This window comes from Sinohyriopsis cumingii, chromosome 3 (genome assembly GCF_028554795.1).
Source record: "Sinohyriopsis cumingii isolate HCF-2022 chromosome 3, ASM2855479v2, whole genome shotgun sequence".
Lineage (NCBI taxonomy): Eukaryota > Metazoa > Mollusca > Bivalvia > Unionida > Unionidae > Sinohyriopsis > Sinohyriopsis cumingii.
Window position 1 is genome coordinate 125,831,962 of NC_142963.1, and position 18,776 is coordinate 125,850,737.

Genomic DNA, 18,776 nt, shown 5'->3' on the forward strand with positions numbered 1-18,776 from the left:
CACTTACCTGTTATAGGCCAAGATTGGAAGCCTTCACTTACCTGTTATAGGCCAAAATTGGAAGCATTCACTTACCTGTTATAGGCCAAGATTGGAAGCATTCACTTACCTGTTATAGACCAAGATTGGATGCTTTCACTTACCTGTTATAGGCCAAGATTGGAAGCATTCACTTACCTGTTATAGGCCAAGATTGGAAGCTTTCACTTACCTGTTATAGGCCAAGATTGGAAGCTTTCACTTACCTGTTATAGGCCAAGATTGGATGCTTTCACTTACCTGTTATAGGCCAAGATTGGAAGCATTCACTTACCTGTTATAGGCCAAGATTGGAAGCCTTCCCTTACCTGTTATAGGCCAAGATTGGAAGCATTCACTTACCTGTTATAGGCCAAGATTGGAAGCATTCACTTACCTGTTATAGGCCAAGATTGGAAGCCTTCACTTACCTGTTATAGGCCAAGATTGGAAGCTTTCACTTACCTGTTATAGGCCAAAATTGGAAGCCTTCCCTTACCTGTTATAGGCCAAGGTTACTAACTACCTTGCTTAAATGGCAAAAAGCTCCAACAAATGCCTTTTAACAAGCACAGGGCCATTCTAATCTTGAAGATCAGAAGTTGCTTTTTTCATGTAGGTCATCTGTTTCTTCAACATAATTTCCATTATGTTAATATGATGGATTTTGAAGAAGTTTTTGAATTGTTTAATTTTTTATGGAAAAACACATTTTTAAGGATGATAATTTGTTAAATTCTCTATATCAATATTTTTGTTGAGAAAAAAATAACAAAAAATAATTTATGCCACACTTAATGCTATAGAATAAAATTATTTATGTTGTATTGGGTAACTTTTGCATGTATCAATGCATGTATTTGTAATCTTACATGATGATGTACTTAGTCATTACTTTTGGTAACATTAATAACATTTTCCTTCTTTCCAAATAACAGAATTTGTCATCTCTGATAATAATCCTCTGCATAAGACACGGCTGTGGTACCCTTTCCTTGCTTTCACCATTATTATTCAGTCAGATTCAAATATTTTGCAATTCAGTTATTGTTAGTTCTTATATTTACAGTTTGCTATGATTATATACAGATAGTTTATATTTACCAGGACACACGTATCAATATTTAAATCACTACAATCTTTAAAGATGAACTCAGTTATGCAGCAGTCATGATTTGATAGTGGTTGCAATTAATTAATGAAATCAAATGCCTTGATTTCCTTAATACTATTACTAATTTATTATTATTATCATTATTATTATTATTGTAGATAATCGTGCAATTACGTTTTATCAATCCAACCTCCTGAAAGATGCCTCTTTCTGTGACATTTGTGCAGATTGTGGATGCACTTCCGTAAGTAATAGTTTTCTTGATAAGAAAAATAAAGCTTTTTTAATGCCCTTTTAATTGGCTATGTAATGCTGACTAAATGGGAGTTACGTACTTAGACTAGGTGGGTTACAAGCATTAGATTGTTGTATTGTGAGTATGACACTTTACTGACTTAACTGTCACAGCTCCATAACAATAAAGAACACAAAAGAAAGAGTGTGAGAGATTCATTGTTTTGAGGGGAAAATGCTTAATTTATCCTATGAGTATGCAGGTCCCAACCTAATTCGGTCCATATGTATCTGAAGTCATTCCCATTGTGACCAAAAATACTAATTCATCCTAGCCACGTTATGTTGGATTTAACAGTGCATATTCTGTCTTAATATCCACTGTCATTCCCAACATTAGTCTACCATGTAAGACATCAACCTTGATATTTATGTTTTTGTGGGTTGAGGTCTTACTGTTGAAATAATGGCACTGTACAGCATGTTCCGATGTTGATTAACATCAGAACAATAAGACAAATTTTCAGGAATATCTCACATGCACAGTATTCTACAATGATGCTTTTCTACAAATTAAATTCATAATGTTTTGGTCAGACTTTTCTTACTCTGGGTCTTTTTGTTGTTGTTGTTGATCTAGGGTTTAACGCCATTTTTCAGCACAAGATAGTCTTTTTGTAATAAATTAAAATTCTCACACAAGCAAATGGACATGCTTTTAAGTTCTATTGGCCTGCATTTCAGTTTTTCTGGAATGTGATGAAAGCCGGGAATACTGAAATGGTTAAAAGGATGATAAAAATCTTGAAGGAAACGAATCTATCTAAACACTTTCTTTAATATTAATATGTGTTTATTCATTTCATTAAAGAAATGAACTTCAACTTAATCTGATTTCGGTATTTCCAGCCGACATGGCCAAACAAGTCCCCATTTAAATGGTATTCTATAATACTATCACTAATGATGGCATATCAAATAGGCAGAATGATGATGCATGCTGATGAGACTTCATAATTATTTCCCTTTGATGAATGTGATGAGATGGAAATGCTGCAATATGCTGATCCAATGGAATGGACATAAGTTAGTTGATGGCAGCGATAGTGGAAATTTATAATATTTTGTCTCAGTTGAATGCCATCCTCCACCTACAGTCTGTTCTATTTGCAGGGTCAGTGCCTTGATGGATGTAGATGATTATAATGACAGTTCATCATTCAGAATATTGACACAGTTGTTAATGATTGCAAAAATTACCATGCATCTCTTGGAGCATTTGCAATCCCAGAACTTCTTTTAATGGTGTATCAGTTGCATGCAACATTTTCATCCCACTCTATTTCCTTCTTCCAAACCCAATATATCCAGTGGCTTCAGAGATGCAACTAAAATAAATAAATTCCTTTGTATGAGGGCCTCAAGGTAGATTAGTTCTTAGCTAATTGTGTTACCCTATTTAAATAAAGTCAATATTATTATTAGTATTATTATTACATGTATTATTATCATACAAAGGAATTTATTTATTTTAGCTGCATCTCTGAAGCCACTGGATATTTTAGGTTTGGAACAAGGAAATAAAGTGGACATTTCTAATCTCAACTGAAATACTATTCCAGAGCAAAGTTCCAGACTATTGGAAACTTTTTTTAAATAATTCCTTATTTGGTTTGGGAATTTTGTACTGTTTGGTAGATATGGATCACAGGTGGGGAGTATTGCCAGGTAGCCTATACTGGAATAGTGATTGTAAATATTCAGGAGCACTATTATTGGCTATCCTGTAGAATAATTTGGTTTTTCACAAGCAGATTTGGTCTTTAATAGGTAATATTGTTCACTTACCTGAGCTAAATTTTCCTTGCTTTCTTTCTGGATTGATATTAACCGTAATGCTCTTTTTTGAAGATGTGCTAACGTTGGTATGTGAGAAAGCCTGCCAGTACTCTGCTTCTCATGGGTCAGTGGTTCTTCCCGGGTTTTCCAGGGTTCTTCCTCCACGAATTATACTGGCCGCCATGTATAGCCTATCTTGTGCTGAAAAATGGCGTTAAACCCTACAACAACAGCAACAACAACAACCATGTCAGACATAGTTCATCACTATTAAGATTTGTCCTTTTTTGCCATGTTGAGATAGTAATAATTTAATTTTACCAGTATTTACCACCATACCATTGCATGTGCACTAGTTGTCCAGTTTGTTTAGGGCATTCTGTAAAGAAATTTCAAGTTCATGCTTTGTGTTTTGGATGTCTGACAATGTTGTGTCATCTGCATAGAGCTATGTAGATGATATTGAGTCCCTTAGTAAAAATGGTTGGTCATTAATAAATAAAGTCAATAGTAATGGACCTAGAATTGAGCCTTGTGGTACTCCATATCTAATTGTTCCAGGTTCAGACAGAACATTATTTATATAAACATGTTGTGTTCTCTCACTTAAGTATGAAGTAAACCATCTAACCATGCTTTCATCACATCGGTAGATTTTCAGTTTCTTCAAAAGGATTTCATGATGTGCCATGTCAAAAGCTGTCCTGAAATCTACAAAATAATACAGATCATATTATTCTACCTTGATCAAGTGCTTTAAGCCATTTATCAGTTAGGGAGATCAAGACAGTCTCACATGAATGTTTCTGTCTAAAGCCTGATTGATTAAGGTGTAACAGCAAGTGTTTGGTTAAATATGACATGAATGAGTCACGGACATGTTTTTCAATCAATTTTGACAAGTTTGGTAGTATTGAGATGGTCGGTAGTTATCAGCGTCATCGTTAGAACCAGATTTGTGAATAGGAGCTACTTTTGCAGTTTTCCATATTTTGGAGACAGATGATTCTGAATGTTATGCTAACTACAACAGCAGAGGCAGAAGATTTAATGAGTCATGGACCAATCTGATCAAGTCCTGTAGCTCTTTCGGTATCAAGTTCGCTGAGACATTTTTTAACAAAGTTTTTTGGTACTGATGGAATAGAGAAACATATGCCTTAGAGATTTTGCTGCTGCAGAACTTTTTCAGTTCATTAAGTTGTTTTCTATCACTGGTTCTCTTAATTTTGTGGTAATGTTGGTGAAAAAATCATTGAAAACATTTGCAATGTCAGGGTCATCAGTGTTATTTAGTGTCATTTACCAGAAGTGAGTGAATTTTATTTGTTTGATCTTTGTATGTTCCTCCAATGAGTTCATTGAAGACTTTCCAAATGGAGTTTGTGTTGCTCCTTTTGTTTACAAGCAATAATTAATAATAAGTTTTTTTAGCTTTTTTAATCATACTTGTTATTTTATTTCACCATACTTTATAATATGCATGGTTTCCCATAGCCTTGAATTGTTCTTGTGTTTTCATAGCATCTAGAATTGCAGTGGTAAGACAATTAGGTTGGATTTCATTCTTTACACGATGTACTTTCAGTGGTGCATGCTTAGAGACTACATCTATAAATAAGTCCACACCCTCAGAGCTTCATCTATGTCATCCAAATTTTGGATCATATTGCATGGAATTTTTTTATATAGGTCATTGAGAAATTGTTCTTCATTAAAAAATTTGAACAATCTGCAAGTGATTGTTCTGTGTGTATTTATCTTATTTCTGTTGCATTTAACCTTTCTTGTCAAAAAAGTAGGATACTGTGGTCACTAAGAACAACATTAGGTACGTATATCCACATTGTCTGGTAGATTGGTGTACATTTTATCAATAAGAGTGCTTGATTTTTCTGTAACCCTTGTGGGCTCATTTACCAGCTGGACTAGGCCTAATGATTCAGTAAACTCCATCCAGTTGTTCCTTATTTGAGTACTGAGAAGGTCCTGAGTATATGTTTCTTTCTCCTGTGCAAGAACATATATTTCCATTTGTTTCAAAAAGTTGTCATTCCAAATTGCTTTGGAGGAAGGTGGCCTATAAATGAAACCAACTAGGATTGATTTTGCATTATTTTGATAAATTTCCACCCAGATACTCTCAGTTTCATGTGACTCCAAGTCAAGTCGCCTTTCTACAATTACGTCTTCTCTAATGTATACAACAAGACCTCCCCCTGCTGTCTCTCTGCCCCTGTGTAATGGTTTTTTGTAGCCTCAACAGTGAAAGAGATTATCATTATTATGGTTAGCATTTAATTTTTGTTTCAGTGAGTCCTAAAACATGTATATTATTTTCCTTGGAAGACAACATTAACATAATCTGATCTATTTTTCCCACTATACCTTGTAAATTTAAGTGACCTATGTTAAAACCTTTTGTATTTAGTTTCATATCAATTATGTGTATGTCATCATGCAGTGGGATACTCATTGAGATTGTCTCCATACTTTTATCATTCCGACATCCTATTAAATATGTAAATGTTCAGTATATTAGCATTTTCAAAGTCACATACAATCCCTGAAAATCCATTAACTTTTGCATTTACAATAGTGTCCATTGAATAGTCAAGAGTCTCACTAGGTACATTTAGATTTTTTTATAAATGAAGCTCTTCACTGGCATTCTCCTATTTGCCAACTTCCTAATATGTATAATACATTGATTGACAAAGTCTTTGTTTGTGTCCATATTTATGGCCCCTGAAGCACTCAGTTGGTTTGACATGATGGCACACCTGTGTCACATACCCAGTTTCTCCACAGTAGAGACAGTACTCTTCATTATAGTGCCAAGTTAATATTTCTCATTTGATACGTTCCTTTTCTACTTGAATGAATTTTGTCTCTCTGGTGGAGGCTTAGGTTGACATCCAATTTCTGAAAAAAGAAAGGTGTGTATTGGGGAATGTACTGTAGGTTCAAGTCTCCCCATAGGTCAATTATCAGATCCTTGATTTCTTTCAACCTGGTGTCCACACGAGGAGGTCATCCTGATATCATTATTTTGCATGTATTTGGGCTGCAGTACCTAGCAGAATACAGTAAACTTTCTAAATCTGTTCTGATTTGATTTAGAGACCTTCCATAACTGGCATAGTTTCCACCTACTAAAATAATAATTTGGTTCTATTTGGTTAGGTCAGTAGTCATTATTCTGTCTGTGATGTTGTCGATATTTGCACCTCTTAGAGTCTGTACATCTGTTTTAAAAAGTCTTGGTATTATAGTTTTCAATACTGAGGAGCCAGTTATTAGAGTCCTATCTTTTCTGGCTTGTGAGGTCATGTGTTGGGCTCTGGTGGTTTGTGTTTCAGACACATCTCTTGGAGGAAGGGGTGATAACATTGGTGTCTCAGTTGTTTGAGCTAATTGAGCTGATGTTAACACATTATTTTTATTATATTGTTTTAGTAGTAATTCACACTTTTAATGCACAAAGTTTTAAGTTTACATTTAATATGAATGTTCTGCTCAGAAGCTGGACTTCACACCATTACATATATTAAGTACCTAATAGTCTTTTGCTGACTTGATCTTTCCATCAGGACTGACACACTGGAAAATTCCTGCTCTCACAAATTTCCACTCAAAGACTGCCCTCAACATCCAAGTTCTTGAAATATTCTTGAACTTTATTCTTCCTTGGGACTTGGACTAAATATCTCCATGCAAGGCAAGTTACTGTAGTAAATGCGTAACAGCTTGAAGAAAATCCCTCTCGAGCTGACTGGAGAGAAGCCCTCTAAGCTGCGCTGAGGTTTAACAACTCTTGAAGCCATCTTTATAACTTGACCTTGGCGAAAGGAAACTTTGATCTCGATAATGTGATGAATTAATGTATGTGACGGAGAAAGCAGATCTTTTTATTAAATTAGCTTTGTCCTATAATACTTACCTAATTTCATTACAAATAATTCCTCCAACCCTTCACAATAGTGTGTGTTCCTTTAAGATTAAGGTTTCACTCAAGTTAAAACAAATTTAAATGGGGGTATAACTATTATATAGCCACCTAGGTGATAGAAAGAGGAATCAATCTCTTTGGGTGTGTGCGCGTGTCTATATATATCTCTATATATATATATATATATATATAAACTTTGCTTTCTGTTGTAATTGCGCAGAAAACCCATTGATTTACATTCCACCAAGTCATGATAAAAATACCAATATCATGAGACCAATCTAAAGATTTAAACTCTATTTAATGATTATGACTTGATGCCTTTACATGTTGGCTCTTAAAATTAAACACATAGATTTGAAACATTGACTTTTTTCTTTTGATCTCAAAATCTGATTTTTATGTTTCGAAAGTTTCACTTTTGAGCTCGGCTTTTCTTGAATTTTACAAGTTTTAGTTTTATTAGTTACTCAAAATCAATTCATAGTTTCATTAAATATCAATATTTTTAAGAATGTACCTGTTATTCTTTTATACCAGGACAAAATACAATTTGAAGCATTTTAAGCATCATTCATATATATATATATATATATATATATATATATATATATATATATATATATATATATATATATATATATATATTAGAAAAAACATTCTTGATTGCAACTGAATTTTTTGTCAATATTATTTTGATGTTATACAGAAGAAATGAAAATCCCATAGAGTCAGAAAAATAAGTAATTTCAATCAAGGCAGTTCATGAATAATAATACATGTAATAATGGTAATAATAAAGAACAAATAAACTTGCTTGCAATCGGTTGAAAAGTCAAGCTAACTAGCTTATAATTTGTACAAGGGACAGCTAGAAGGGCATATTTTTATATGTAGCCCTCACTGCATGTGAGATCACTCACTGAAAACACTTACCTTATGTGCTACATTGGTGGTAAATTTCATTCTGTTGGTGGTACAGAATCTGTTGGCATGCTGATCAACTAGTCTTGATCTTCCCAGGGGCAGTTTTGGCATGGTTTTTCATTGCATAATCATGAAGCCAAAGCAGACTGCTGAACTAAAACGTCTAGCATCAGGGGTGTACCTAAAGTATTGGGCACCTGGGACAGATAATTTAAAATGTAAACACACAGATAAATATGTTATGTTTGTAAGTAGATTTTTAAACAGTGCAGTGCTGTCTTAAGCAAATTGGAAATAACTTTTACTTCGGCAAATTTTTCATTTGATTTGAACACTTTTACTGGTATTTCAATTCTTCTGATGGACCCCCCTTTCTGGCTATCACCAGTGGTGGACCACCCCATCGCACCCCTTAGTACGCCACTGTATAGCATATACAGTGTTTAATATTAGAAGTATTTATAATAGCAACTAACAAACACAAAATTTGAACCATTTCCTCTTTTAACACCTCAGTAATCTTATCAACGACACTGCATGCCATAGAACATTATTTGAGTTACACACACACACACAGACACACATATTGAATTACAGAAACAGTTCTGCTACAGCTCTTGGACTAATAAGTGTCATGTGACACAGATAACCAGAAAACAAAAAATAATTATTTCATTCTGTCAAACAGGTCCTTGAATTTTTTCTCTTATAAGTTGTAGTTTCTTGATTATGTTTGTTTTCTTGCTGAATACAAAATTAATCATTGTTTATTTTTTCTCCAGATGCCAGGGAAATAAAGATGAGAGACATTCAGTTGCAACATCTATGCATAGGTTGTAGATGTGACCAGTACATGTCTTGTGCATGAATTTAGGTTTGAAGATTCATGTAAAAATACAAATACAATTTAAATAAAATACATTTAAGATTAAAAATTGTATATTTTCTTGTAAATTGCTCCACCATGCAAATACAACTGTAGTAGAAGTACAGAGGGAAGTGACTTTGGAATATACATTCCTTGTTCATTGCATTTTCTTCTTTCCATTATTCTTTCAGTCTGTCTTTGTCTGATTTTTTTTTTTTGCTTCTTTCTTTCCCTTCTTGGCACACAAACACTACATCATGTAGGAGTTTTCACTGATAATGCAATGAACGAGTGAGATATTTTTGTCTGAAACTAATTACCCTCTGACTCCCTTAAATGTAAATTATCGCATTCACACAGATTAAAATGTACTACCATTTATTTTGTCGTACAAAATCAACTTGAAAACATATTCTCTAAATATGCACAAGACACATCTGCTTAAAACTTAAACCAGAGGCTTAAGAGAGCCAGTACTACTCACCTAGTGTATGTTGCTTCAACTGATCATGTGATTCAATGATGTTCTAAAGCTGTCCAAGTAAATGATCGTCTAAACTAGTGAAGATTATTAAACCTCATTCAAATAAGCAGACCTCTTATACCCATTTAAACACTTTTCAAGAATAGTGGGACAGATGCTGCTTGAACACAAACATTTAAAGAATAGTGGGACAGATGCTGCTTGAACACAAACATTTAAAGAATAGTGGGACAGATGCTGCTTGAACACAAACTTTTAAAGAATAGTGGGACATATGCGGCTTGAACACAAACTTTTAAAGAATAGTGGGACAGATGCTGCTTGAAGACAAACTTTTAAAGAATAGTGGGACAGATGCTGCTTGAAGACAAACTTTTAAAGAATAGTGGGACAGATGCTGCTTATACACAGATTTTAAAGAATAGACACATGCTGCTTATAGACAAACTTTTTCAAGATTTTAACAGTTTATAAGAGTACACACCAAGTGTGATAAAGTTGATGTCACTCATCATGCAAATCTAACAAGCCCAGTATATAGAGGGTAAATCACCTGTATAATTGCTTTGAAGATGTCACTCGTATATTTGTATTCCTTCAGATCTTTCTGATACAGTTATAGCCTTGATAGTTGTAATTTTGTATTCTAATAGGCATTTACACTAGAGTGTATACAAAAAATGATTCAAGCATGACAAATTGATTCAAGGATTAAAAATAGTGTAATGCATGATATAAAATGGTTCATAAAAAGACGATTAATTTATCTTAATGTGCTATTCTTTTCTTGTGAAAAGACAGTTGCTACAATATAAAATATGTGCAAACATCATGTTAACTTCTTTGGTCAAGGAGAATGTGTTTAACTTAGGAATAATTAATTATATACGAACTTTATATACTTTCATGTATAGGTTGACAATTTCTTAATGATGGTAGTATTTGTAGACTTAATCAGTTCTGAAAACTTAGACATATTTGGTCTCTTCCATAAATATTGTATTAATGTATGCTTTTCTTTCATTAAAATATAAATGACATTCTAAAACAAAATGATATTCATCTTTTATAATACTACAGAATTGGCATTTTCTCTCATTAATTTACATACTATTTGGCCTAATCCATCTTGCAGCTTCTAATCTGTGTGATGCCACTCTTAATTGTGCCATAGCTTGCAAAAAAACTAAGTGATTGATTGCAAATTGGGCTTGAAATGAGCAACACAAAAGCTTTCATAAAACAATACTCTTCTGGAATATTCAAGCCTACTATATCAGTCTAGTACAAACTTGTCATCAATTCAATCTTTCAAAAGTGATAAAAAACACAATTGGTTGAACAATACTTTGTTCAATAGCCATACCTCATAAAAGTCAAGAAAAACTAAAATATCCCTTATTAAAGTTACCCCAAGTTATTTTATTTCAGAATAGTTTAATAACATATCTGTTGACATATCTGTATTTCATTTACCTGTAATATGTTTGTTCATTGCCTAAGTCTGAATATAACACTTAGATACCATGTAAGTTCTGCTCAATACACCATATACAAAGTGATTTTGTGTTGTCTTTTTTCACCCCCAATATGATTTTATAAAACTGTAAATTAATGAGTTCTACAGTTTTTAGCATTACAGAAACCTCAAACTTCACCACAATAACACAAATTAAGAATAATCAAAATATGTTAAACAAATCTAGTATATAAAGGTGCAGTAAAACCAAATTTGTGAAGATAATTATTGAATTTAACTATGAATTCAATTTTCTAAGTTTTTCCAGAATTAGTCAGCTAAACGATTTAATAATTCCACAATATGAAAAACAATTATTGTTAAATAAGAAAATTTACTCATAATCACCAAAGGTTCTGCCAACTTATCTAAAAGAGATATTTCTATTCCAAAATAGCACCCCCCTCTAGAAATCATAAGTTTTGTCTTGTTTGTATTTATCTTATTTATCAAGATAATACAGTAATCAGATTAAATATTTAAACCTTGTTTTGATTGATTTTTGATTAAGTTTGATTAAAATCTCATCATGACGTTTTGGGATGGTAAGAACATAACCGGCCATATATTCTCAAAACTTATTGAGCAAGATTCTTAGGCCCAATGTCAAAATCTTTTGAAAAAGTTGCCCAGAAAAACTTGATTGAGAAATATTTGACGTAAGCATGCAAACCGGTTTCCATCAAAGGCTGCTAATGACAGGACCAGGACCAAAAAGGAAGATTAACTGAGCTGTGTCATTTTTATCCTGACCCTGAATGTGGAAGAACTTCTGAATAAACACCCCATCTGTTGCTTTTGTACTTTGTTATTTTCATAGCCAGACCTGTCCTCTTACCTGTACAGGTACAACAGCCCAGATTCAAAAGTCATTCATCATGAAATGCAATCTCTGGGGTGTTCATAAGCTTGATCAGTTTGATGCATGATCACCCACACATAGGTACAAGGGGTCATATTTGCTCCCATCGCCCCCTCCCCTTGATTTCACCTCTAACATGCTTTGGCCTACATCCATTAAAACTAATAGCTGACTACTAGATATATAATAACAATAATAATAATAATAATGAGGACTTTGTATAGCACCTAATCTTTAAAAGCTCTAAGCGCTTTACAACATTAGACAACACCTATAAGATAAAAAACATATGATTACAAAAACAAACACCATGAAATTAGAAAACATTAAAAAAACATGCTGAGAATATTTAAGATAGGAAACATTATTAGGTCTTTAAGTTTGTTCTTGCAGTCGAAACAAGTGAGTTTTGAGAGCCGTCTTAAATGTGATCACTGTGTCTTTGTGTCTAAGTTCAGTGGGCAATTCATTCCACGTTGCTGGGCCCTGGTATGCAAAAGAACACTGTTCATATGACTTTGTTTTCATATTGGGAATCATATTGGGAATAATGAGTATACGATTGTCAGAAGAGGAGCGTAAGTATCTTGCTGTTGTGTACGCATGGTTGAGGTCAGATAGGTATGTTGGACTTGAGTCTGACAGTGAAACATAGCACAGATAAAAAAACATTATGTTTGATTCTGGATCAAATGGATAGCCAGTGTAGGGTACAGAGCAGTGGGGAGGTGTGCTCTGATTGTTGTACTCTAAGTATGATCCGAGCAGCTGTATTTTGAACTTTTTGAAGTTTCTGGAGCAGATATTGAGATGAACCAGACAGAATTGAGTTACAATACTCCAGTCTTGAAAGTACTAATGAACACACAAGTGTTTTAGTGGCATCAACTAAAAGATATTTGCAAATTGAGCTGATGCATCTCAGCTCAAGATATGCAGCTTTGCATATGTTCATGACATGTTGGTGCAATGTGAGAGTACTGTCCAGAGTAACACCTAGGTTTCGTACTGATTGTGTGAATTTAATGTTGGTATATGCCCCCACAACACCTCCAAATGTAATTCTGCGGGTGCCCCAGGTCTGATGCAAGAGAAATTAGTTACATGTGTAAACATCGCTCAATATAAAACCTACTGCCGACAATCATCAAATCTACTTTTAGTTGTAGTATACAGTATCAAATTACTCTTCCCTACCAACAGAATGATGCATGTGCCATTTACTTTATAAATTTCCATGAGCATCAGAAGTTAAAAATAGTAGATAATTTGCAAGTTGATGCAATTTTGTAATTTTATTTTTACAACGATTACATATATAGAGATATAATAGTCATATAAGATTGTCAGTATCAAAAGATAATGCCTACTTGTTTACAAGTTTGAACTGGATAAAGGTGTGCTCAAACCTATTTGTTTACTAGTTTGGACTGGATAAATGTGTGCTCAAACCTATTTGTTTACTAGTTTGGACTGGATAAAGGTGTGCTCAAACCTATTTGTTTACTAGTTTGGACTGGATAAAAGTGCTCAAACCTATTTGTTTACTAGTTTGGACTGGATAAAAGTGTGCTCAAACCTATTTGTTTACTAGTTTGGACTGGATAAAAGTGTGCTCAAACCTATTTGTTTACTAGTTTGGACTGGATAAAGGTGTGCTCAAAACTGAATAATAACATTCATGAGAATAACATTTTTAATTTCATGATTGTAACCATCAAAGAAGAACATATGGAATTTTTGAAGCACAAAATCAGATTTAAAGCAACAAATGTTGATTAAGTATGTGAAGTAGATGTTTTGGAATTGCAAACTTCAATGTAAATCTAAAAACATTCATAAGTTTGATAGAACTGAAGAAACATTGCAGATTGCTGCAAAACTTGGACAGCAAGACAATGAATACTTTTTAAAATGTCTTTACTACAATTATGAAACTCCAGTTTCTTAAACAATGTAAATTACTATGGAACAAACTAAACAGACTAAGCATAAATAAATTATGCTTATTGAATGACTGGTTAACAGAACATCATATCAATACATACACGGGCAAGCAAGAAATTCTCATCAAAATAGTTTGTATGTGCTTTGTTTATGATCAGTGGCAGATAGACGCAGTTCATGTGCAAACTTATGAAGAAAGACAAAATAATAATCGATGCTTATACATTTTGGCAGTGATATATTTCCAAAATATTCCTGGTTTGATATAAAGAACTTGATTATATGAAGATTGCCTTCAAAGTAAAAATCTCCAAGAAAAAAATAGTTTTCACGAAAGAAGAGTTTTACTACAAGAAAATGGAAAACATTAACTACTTTTCAAATTCAACAAAAAAGCATCTGTAGTGGGAAAAGTCTAAAAGAAACCAAAAGACTAGAATGTGTAAGTGTTTAACTCAAATTTAAATTAGAAATGGGTTGATGTTTTACAAAACAAGTTGATGGCTACAATAAAACTCAGCTTAAATCCATATACATGAAAAAGCAAAGGAAGAAATCAGATTTAGAAGTATGAAGGAATCTATTCATTTACCACACGGCTGATACATTTTCAATGCTTAAATTAAAAATTGTCAACACAGTTGTAATTTTGAAATGCAAAGCAACTTCTGAAAAGAGCTACCTTTCAAAATTTAGAGAGAAAATATTGAAAATTGGGCAAGTAATTTTAGATGAGCTGTAACTTCCAAAACTGGATAAGTTGGATGGTGAAGATATATTGTGCCATTAAATAAATGACAACTCTCCCTCAGAGATGACTGAATGTGAGTACACACATATAAGTAATACATATCAAGAAACATTTGGTTTTGGGAACGATAATTGATCAGTATTAAAATGATAAATGTGGAAGAGAAAAAAGCGTACAGGAAAATGAAGGATTTCAAATGTGTACAGCAAATTTATGTTGGGTTAGAAACCAGAAGGATAAATATATTCCTTGTTGTTCGACGTTTGAGCAATGTACGAAATGACATTTGTATACCATTTATACTATATTTCAGTGGGAACCATTATTTTTTATTGTTAGTGTGAAGTGCATTACGTTAAAAAACAATTGATCTTTAAGCAGACTTATTATTATTATTATTAGTATTATTATCATAACATTTATTGGATTCTGGTTGATGCTTGAGTCTGCTTTGTACTAGTGTAAAACACACAAAAATACTGATCTGTCAGTCGATGATGAACGATATCACTGACTATGTGGCAGTATGTGCTTCAGTATTTACTTGTTTTAACCTTTCTGCACTTATCAAGTAGTTGAAGGACCAACCCATATATATATATATATATATATATATATCCATAAGATTTCGATGCCATTGTTTTTGCAGCTGTTCCTTTGATTTTCAAGCACCAGTCATAACCCAGGTGTAGCATGTCTAAAAATGTTTAAATGAGAAAATCATTTGTTGCTGTTTTTTTAAACAGTTTAGGGCCATGTCAGGGGTTGGAACATATATGTATGTAACAACTGTTATGTATTAAACATATGTGATAAATGTATTTCTGGTATTTAATTAAAGTTCATATATATTGAATGTCATGTGTCAAGAATGGCTAGTTAAAATGATTTGAAAAGATTGTGAATACATGTTTGTTATTTATATCACAAAATCATATCAGAAAAGCATCTCTTGGTTCTGTTTATGTATATATAGCCTAGCCAGTGGGGGAGGAATTTGTTTCTTTTGACACAAGCACTTGTTTATGCATCCAAGTTATCCTAGTAAATATTGCCAACTTCTTTGCCTAGTACTTTGCACTTTCCTACCAGTGCAGGACAGTCTTACTTATTTTCTGTTTTACTTTTTCTCAGCACACAGAATGATAGGTATATCCATTTTGTTGAATCTAAGGAAATCATAAAACAAGTTGCAAAGTATGTGTTAGAAACCAGTTTAATTTCTGTGACAATTTCTATTATACTATCAAAGATACAGTTCTACTGTCATTAATCTTGCAATTCTTATTTCATGACAGTTACATGGCAAATATTATTTAATTACAATTTCATGGCTTACGTGACTCCAATTGAATTGGTTTGATTCACAAGTCTGTTGTGCTTTATGCTAATTGTCATCCTAACTGGTATTATAATTTATGTAATTCACTCAGTGCCAGTAATATGTATATGTAAACCATCAGGAAAATGTCATTTGCCAATAAGATGTATACTTGGTGTAAGCTGACTGGAAAAGTTAAATGGATAAAAAAAATTGCACAAATTTCATTGCAGGGTCAAATTCTATTGTCATTCTGGAATTAGTCTACATCAAGCAAACGAGATAAACAATTTTTACGAATAAAAGAGATAGATCCAGTAAAGACTTTGTATTTAGTTAAATTGATAATGGTTGTCAAAGGTCTTGAGTGAGATTTGTTCACTATAATGGCTTGCAAACATGATAATGCTAACAAGTATGAATGAATTTAACCCATTATGTGGATATATCTGAAGAATACATTGTATGACTAACAACTTTGTGTTTAGTTTCTTTCTAATATGTATCACTTGCATATGTAAGCAAACTGACCTTGTGTTTATGTCTTGACATTGAGAATATTTAAATGACCTTCTATCTTTGATTTCAGGTTCAAGGTCAAAAGCCAAGATAAAGAAATTTGCACTGTACTTAGGGCTATCTTGTGAACATGTTAATTCAAACATAATAAAATAGCTTTGTTACCAAATTTGCTATATCAGAGTTTCTGAAAAATGCCAAAGATGGTTTCACTATTTCAGTTAAAAAAGAAAGGAACTTATCTTGGAATTCTGGGAAATGTGTTTTTCAGCTAGTATAGCTTCAATCTGTTTGTAGTATTCTTGTTTTAAATCTGAAGTCAATGATTAAATTTTTCAGAAATTTTCATATAGTAACTACATCATAAACAACATGTTTACTTGCTTATTTGTACAATTCCCCTTTAACTGCCTTTTCTCTCCATTTCATACATTCCTTTTTGTGATTCTCGATTTCATTTTTTGTCTTCAAAATTTTCTGTCATGTGGAGAGGAATCCACCTTTGCTTTCTTTTGGACTTGACAAAAAAAATTCCTTTGATTTTGGTGTACTTTTGTTTTGAAATTTTTATCAAATGATATACTTGTATTTATAAGTTTTATTGTCTGACCATACTTACATTTAAACCTTTCATTATCAATGATTTCAAGTAAGTTATCAAGTATTCCCTGTCACTGTCATGTTATATGTGCAATGCTGACATCATTTGTCCTATATTTTTCTATCCTTTCTTATCTCTGATGCATTTTTCACATTTTACATATTTTAACTATTTACCACAATACTTGCTTATAAGTCGAATGAAATTGAGCACAACAAAAATCCTGACTTGCCGTAGCACAGTGCATCCACAGATTAGGGTCTATATTATTTGTTCTACTTATTACTCCCAACAAACTGCATAGACCCAGATCTGCCAGCATATTATGCAGTGGTAAATCTGGGTCTGTGCAGTTTACAGATGGACTTGTCTTATAAGTGACAAGTGACAAGGTACTGTACCAGAAATTCATTATAGCAGAGTTAGTAAGATATTTGATGAATAGCAGTCACTTTTTAAAGATACTGTGTCACATTTTTCTGGGTAAATCCCACATTACCGGTAGCTTCAACAGTTGAAACCGCATGGGTGTAAAGCAACTAACTTCATTCTACATGTACTCACAGCTGACATCCTGAACTAGAAACAAAAGTTGGTGGACACATAATGATTACAAAAGCTGATGTCCATTCATGGTGCACTGCATCTAATGGCTAATGTGAAGAGATTGCATCTTTCCAAGTAGACTGAAGCATTGACAACCAAGTTGGGGCAGAAAAGAGATCCCTTTGAAAGTACATCACAAGACCTTTAATACAAGCTGATTTGATGCATATATATGATTTCCATTTTTTAGGTAAGTTAAATAGTTACAGTAATAAGAGGAAAAGTTCTTGAGCCATTGGTCACCATCATGAAACATGCTTACCCTTCAGTTATTGAGGAGTGTACACCCAACAATCCTACGGGGTTCTAGATGTCACTTCTTAGGTGGCGCTATACAGTTTCGCATTTTGCATAGGGTTAGAATTTTAAAGAAAAAGAATTTCCCTGGCTTTCCTCACTGGTTATACTGGCTATTTAAAAAAGACCTTGTATATCTTAGGTATAATTAAAAGAACCTTTAATTCCTTTTATTTTGATGTATGACTGATGGGTGTACTATAGGTTATAGAGTATACAGCTTGGCCTTACTTCAAATGTGCACCTTTCAAAAAAGTGCTAGCTCTACTTGGTCATTTTCACTTCCTGAACTTCAGAGGTAAATTGTAAAAAAAGAGCCGATAACCTTTTTTACATTTTATATATTTGGTAATTGATTCATTGCACTTTCAGAAGCTGGTATTGTCTAGTTGGGCAAAATTCATTTTCCCTATTTTAATAGCTGCTATGTATAGTGTACTTCAGACTAATTCAGGCTGATTTTTTAACACAAGGGAGCAGTCATTTTAGTTAGCAGTGTGCTTAAATCATGTAAAATTTACAAAAGTACAATATCCAAAGAAATATCATCCACATTACATTACTGTAGCTTATAGGTATGCCAACATTCTCTCCACTGTGTATGTTTTAAATGCAAACTAATTTACCTTACACACGTCACTCTCTCTAAAGTACATATTAATTGGTGAGCGCCCCCATAGCAATAGATAGCAACACATGTCACACATTTAACACAAAATTGCCTTTTTATTTACAAAATGTTGGATTAAATTAGTATCAGTTATGTGCTCCATTCCATTGACCACCAAGCATTAAGAGAAAAGCTCGTTCTATCCCAGATGTGTTTCTTCTTTATCTGGCTATGAAACAAGCCCATGATCACAGAGTGGGGTTGGCATTTTGTTGATCAATGGCAACCTCAAAGATCAAAAGAAGTG

At 33.2% G+C, this 18,776-nt stretch overlaps 1 protein-coding gene across 2 annotated transcripts in view; it reads left to right on the plus strand.

The window, feature by feature from the left end:
• The window catches only part of LOC149803788 (CD109 antigen-like), a 102,950-nt gene extending 93,931 nt beyond the window's left edge, over nt 1–9,019 (plus strand). For both annotated transcript variants that reach the window (XM_089953584.1, XM_089953585.1), the window contains exons 36-37: nt 1,291–1,376; nt 8,867–9,019. In XM_089953584.1, the coding sequence (XP_089809710.1) occupies nt 1,291–1,376; nt 8,867–8,881 (101 nt within the window). In that variant the 3' untranslated portion in view covers nt 8,882–9,019. The remainder of the gene's footprint in view (nt 1–1,290; nt 1,377–8,866) is intronic.
• Nucleotides 9,020–18,776: the final 9,757 nt, after the last annotated feature.